The following is a 5,794-nucleotide window of genomic DNA, read 5'->3' as shown; positions in this document are numbered from 1 at the left end:
AAACACCTCATACCTTCCCTAAAGTAAAAAACAATGTCCAACAACAAGCATAATGCTGTGTCTCCACACACTCCAAGGGAATCTCAAAATAAAGCAATGACTCTGTTTCACACTTCATGTTTTTCAGTTATTCAGTATTTCCTGGAGCTCAGGAATCCATGTGCTGTGAAAACTTTTAAGTCTGCTCTCAATATTTAAAGGTACATAATCATTAGCACCTATTGTGCATTGGGCCTGAAAACCTCTAATATTCCAGCAACTCTGTTATCTTGTTTTAACACAACTTTCAGATGCAGCAGGACTTGTAGCTTGAAGCAATTAAAATAAAATATTTTTTTTTATCTTTCTCTCATTTTTTAACATAAAATTTCCATTAGGTTATAATTTAATATGTTAGAAAAGGAAACTACATTTTAATTAAATTCTAGCCAGATCTCTTTTGCACACTGATGACAATTGTCTAGAACAAGATTGTTGTTTACTACAAGTGTTAATGCTTCATTTTCTGCTCTGCTTCGAGTTCTCCCTTGTGCTTAAAGCTGACCCAGTCTGGACACCAGTTCTGCAGTGGCTCATTCATCACTTCTTGGTAACCAGTGAACAGCAGTTTGCTGCTCATCGTGATCCAAGCTCCAAGCCCCTTTCTATCCAGTGACTAATTCCACCATCAATCCCCTACTGGCTAATGAAACTCACTTGCCTTTTTGGTGGTACTGTGTCACAAAGCCTTCCTGAAATCATAACATTTTACATCTTTTTCTTTACCCCTGTCAAGTCCCACTTAGACCACCTCTCCTTCTCAGAGAAGTTAATTGGATATGTGAAGCATGACCTTCTTTTCATTAACCTGCATTGACTCCCTGAGGCTTCTGGGTCTCTGACCACTCTGCTTGTCAGAGAGCTGAGTCCTCGAAAGCCGGATAGCGTAATGAAATCTTCCTCTATGAAGGCGGGACGGCACACAGGCGGCTTTATTCCAGGAGGGTTTATTGAGGAACAGCAATTCAGGGAGCGAAGGGAAAACAACCACTCCGGGAGGGAGCTCGCTCTGAGAGCCTCGAACAGGGGGCGGAATCGGGATTATAACGGGGACAAGAGAGGGAGGGTCCAGGCATGAAGCGTTCAGTGAAGGAAGGCTTCGGGGGCAGAGTCAGGGTCGAGTGGCAGGGTTATAACCAATGAGGGTAAGGGGAAGGAGCGGCTTCAGGGAAGGAACCAATGGAGGTATAAAGAACAAAGAATTTTCTAGCACCAAGGGATGACAGACATACTGATTGATAACAGGGGAGGCAGGGAACTACACACCTGTCACCTCCCAGGGTAATTCGGGGGGACAGTTTCCCAAGTCCCCTCCCACATCTCCCCCGTTCTTGTTAATTAAATAAATATTTGCCAAAGTCTTGGTAAGTGTCTTTTTGAAGATGGTTAAGGCAACTGAAATGAGAAGGACAATTATGAAAATCCAAAAGAGTCCTTTTAAAATGGAGGCTGCCCACCCGGGAATGCCCCACTGCATCAATAGTTTGTGGACGGGGTCCACAGCCGAAGTTTCCGTTTTGATGTCCTGTACTTCGGTCCGGATCCGCTGGATGTTGGCTTGGATGGAAGTGCTCCGTGATGTTAAATTGAAGCAACACAATCCTTCGAAGTCCTCGCAGCTGTGGCCATGGGCGAGCAGCAGGAAATCAATAGCCGCTCTGTTTTGTAATGTGGCTTGCCTGGTGGTTTGCTGGTCTGCCAGAAGATCGGAGAGGGCGGCAGACGAGGCGTTGGCATGCTTACTTATCCAACACTCTAGGTGAGAAAGCTCACCGAGGGCCTTAGCTGCTGCATACCATGGTAAAAAGATGGATACAGCGACCCTCTTTGTTTTTCCCCAATCGTAAATTTCGGAGTCACAATTTTCGTCGAATTGAGCATATGATCTTTTGGTGCGTGCCAATTGTCTTTCTTTTTTCCAATCTAGAATTTGAGTTCTGTTTGGAGTGAGGGTAGCAAGCTTGCCAAGGCTGCATGGGCCTCCCTGGAGCCGAGATGGAATTCCCGACCATACTCTGTCCCCACAGATAAGAAACATTCCCCTGAGCAATGTCTTGGGATGAGTGGATGAAACCGAAATCACCTGGCTAGTATAATTGCACCAGGTTTGGCTGTTATATTTTTTACTGATAGGTGTTACATCTTTCCGGTATGTGTCTTTGGCCAAGTCAATTCCGTGCCAATTTTGACTTGGCCTCCTATAATAGAATTTGACACAATATCTAGCTGTGGAGGACACCAGTAAGTCCAATTCTTGGGGTTCCTCTTTGCTGTTGGGCAAAATTTTGGTCCACTCATCCCAAGTATCGACCGGGTTAGGCCTCCTACCCGTGGTTCGGAGCAGGTCGGAATTGGATACCGGCCAATCATCAGCTACCAAGGGGACCCCTACCAGGCAAGTGGACAGGGGATTGTCCACGTTGCCCATGGCCAGACATAGGTTATCCTGCTGCAAGGACTTTGCCAGCGTGATCCAGACGTTTTCTTTCGGCTGTGGTACCACCCAGCCATCTGCTACATGCAGCCACAGGAGGATGGAAAGCGTGGCTGCAACCAGCTGGGCGCAGTGGGACATCTTCTGTTGTTTCTTTTGGGTGAATGATGTTCTGGCAGCCATCCTAGTACTAAAATTAAACAAAACAATATTACCAACATACATTTGGTTCCCTCCCCTCCCCCAGCTCCCCCTTTTGGGTTAAAATAAAAATAAATTTCAGGACGGAGGGGTAAAGGGATGACGGGTTAGGTATGAGGGTAGAGGGAACGGCACAGGAGGGGATGGGGTGGCGGAAGTTGTTAAGTCTTGCAGAGGTAGGTATGTCCTTGTGATGAGGACCCGGGAGACGATGTTGGGTGGTCTTCCGGTCCTCTTCTTTTTTCTCCGTCGCCACGCCACTGCATTATCTGGTGGTGATTGTGATGGGGTCGCTGGGTTGCTCCTCGCTGGGGGGTCTGTGGTAGTGCTCTCCAGGTACGGTTTGACGTATTTTCCAGGAATCCATTTGGGACCCTGGGCTGTGGAAGCACAAGCGTACCCTCTCCCCCACGTTATCAGAGGGTACGGCCCTGAGATGATTTTTGATTCTGGGTCTCTGATGAGGACTGGCGGACGCTCTTTCAAAACTGCCCTGGTGTTATTGCAAAAGTGTCTGAGTGCAGGGGGATTCGGCTCTCGGTCAGAACAATTTAAGAAATTAAGAACATAAAGTGCCTTGCATAATCTTTCAACTGGTGTCATGGCCAGAGCCGAATCGTGTTGTTGTTCTAGCAGCCTTTTTAACTCTTTGTGGGAGCGTTCCACTATTGCCTGTCCTGTGGGGTTATGGGGAATGCCGGTGGAATGGGCAATTCCCCATTGTTGTAGAAATTGTGCGAATCTTGTCGAGGTGAATCCAGGCCCATTGTCCGTTTTGATGGCTTTTGGGACTCCTAATGTGGCAAATGCCATGAATAGATGTTTGATGATATCTTTTGTTTTCTCACCAGTGTGGAGTGACGCGAACACGGCCCCAGAAAATGTGTCTATGGACACATGCAGGTATTTCAGGCGGCCAAAAGGATTATAGTGAGTGATGTCTGTTTGCCACAGCTCCAATGCTGCCAACCCTCGGGGGTTTATCCCCGTTGGCAGCGGTGGAAGGGCGAAGGACTGACAGCTTGGGCATGTGGCTAGTATGGCTTTGGCTTGTTCTTTTGATATTTTAAATTGTCGGGCAAGGGCAGGTGCATTTTGATGGAAAAACGCATGGCTGAGCCTTGCCTGTGCAAAAATGTCTGGTAAGGTTAATGAAAGTGCAGGTGCAGAGTAATGAGATGTCATTGCAAGGAGGTCGGCCATCCGGTTCCCCTCTGCAATAGCTCCTGGCAGGTCTGTGTGAGCCCGGACGTGCATAATATAATAGAGTTGCTCTCGGTGGGAGATCAGCCAGATTAATTCCGTGAGCAAATCGAATAACTGTTTGTTTTGAACTTCTTTGAGCAGGGCGTGTTCTGCCCGTTCTGCTACTCCGGCAACATAAGCCGAATCTGTTATCAGATTGAAAGGTTGCTGAAATTTTTTGAATGCTCTCACGACCGCAGCAAGTTCTGCGATCTGGGGGGAACCCTCAACCAGTTGGATGTCAGACTCCCACTTCTGACTCTCCGGGTCCTTCCAAGTGATCACCGATTTGTGGGATTTTCCCGACCCATCGGTGAACACCGTGAGAGCACCTTTAATAGGTGTTTTATTTTTGAATGACTTTGGGGCCAAATATAACGTGTCTTTGAATATTTTATGTTTAGGGTAATGAATGGAAATCTGTCCAGGGTAACTGTCTAAAGCAATTTGCAAACTTTCGTTTGTCTGAAGCAGGGATTCCAATTGTTCCAAATTAAGAGGTAGGTAAATGCACGCCGGGTCACACCCTGCGAGGGTCCGGAGGCGTTGTCTGGCTTTTATTATTATCCTAGCTATTAACTCTGCAGGAGTTGAAATAGTTTTCGCTGGTTGGTGCGGGAGAAACAGCCACTCAATGATAAGGAGTGGGTCCTTCCGCCCAGCGTCCCATTGAAAAAGCAGACCATGGAAGTTTGGGCACTTACCCAGTATGGCAAGGGTGACGGGAAGGAGCCGATCCACACGGTGGGCCTGACGGGATCGTATGGCCTCAGCGACTCTCTCCAGGGCTCCTTTGGCGGCAGGTGTTAGCTCGCGAGGGGAAGCTAGGTCGCCATCTCCTCGTAGCAGGTTGAAGAGCGGCGCCAGCTCCTCCGTGGTGAGTCCCAGGAGAGGTCGGATCCACGTGATGGTACCGCAGATCTGCTGGAGATCCCGCAGGGTCCGTGGGTTGTCTTTGACGGTGACAGATTGGGGTGCGACAGTCCTTCCCGTAATGTGAAAGCCCAAATACTTCCATGGCGCTGACAGCTGGATCTTTTCTTCAGCAATTTCAAACCCTGCAGCTTTAATGGCTTTAACAGTTTTGGAAAGTGTGATCTGCAGATAAGCTTGTGTTTCAGCGCAGATCAAGACATCATCCATATAATGCAGGATGATCGCTTCAGGGAACAGCTTCCTGATCGGCGAAAGCACCTGGGCCACAAAAGTTTGGCAGAGCACCGGAGAATTTTTCATTCCCTGGGGCAAAGTGGCCCATTGGTACCTCTTATAAGGCTCCGCCCTATTGATGGAAGGGACGGAGAACGCGAATCTGGGGGCATCTCCGGGATACAATGGGATGTTGAAAAAACAGTCCTTGATGTCAATGACTGCGAGCTGCCAATCCCGGGGAAGCATGGAGGGTGAGGGAAGGCCAGGCTGCAGGGGGCCCATGTCCTCGATTACCTCATTGACCCTGCGCAGGTCTTGGAGCAGGCGCCATTTGTCTTTGCCAGGTTTTTTAATAACAAAGACAGGAGTGTTCCAGGGGCTGGTGGAGGGTATTAAATGCCCCAGGCGGACCTGCTCCTCTACTAATTCATGGAGCGCTTTTAATTTCTCCTCCACAAGGGGCCACTGGTCCACCCACACTGGAACATCGGTCTTCCAATTCAGCGGTGGGGAGGTGCGCTCCGCAGTGGCCCATACTAAAAATCCCATGCAGGGCTAGGGATATCGAGGCGGGCACCCCATTGGGACAAAACGTCCCTGCCTAATAACATGATGTTAGATGAAACAACAAAAGGCCGAATGGTGGCAATCTGTCCCTCAGGGCCCTCCACACTTACCAGGTGTTTGCTGCGCATGGAGTTGACAGCTCCTCCCACTCCGGAG

At 48.6% G+C, this 5,794-nt stretch overlaps 1 protein-coding gene across 1 annotated transcript; it reads right to left on the bottom strand.

Annotated features, from left to right (window-relative positions):
• Positions 1–948: 948 nt before the first annotated feature.
• Positions 949–4,685, bottom strand: LOC144246226 (uncharacterized). The gene is made up of 2 exons (XM_077782962.1): positions 4,624–4,685; positions 949–2,663 (listed from the first exon to the last, which is right to left on the bottom strand). The coding sequence occupies exon 2, from the start codon at positions 2,654–2,656 to the stop codon at positions 1,298–1,300; it is 1,359 nt and encodes a 452-aa protein (XP_077639088.1). The 5' UTR covers positions 2,657–2,663; positions 4,624–4,685; the 3' UTR covers positions 949–1,297.
• Positions 4,686–5,794: the final 1,109 nt, after the last annotated feature.

The sequence above is a fragment of the Lonchura striata genome, chromosome 4, assembly GCF_046129695.1.
Source record: "Lonchura striata isolate bLonStr1 chromosome 4, bLonStr1.mat, whole genome shotgun sequence".
NCBI classification, from domain to species: Eukaryota; Metazoa; Chordata; class Aves; order Passeriformes; family Estrildidae; genus Lonchura; species Lonchura striata.
This window is presented reverse-complemented; position numbering and strand designations above follow the sequence as displayed.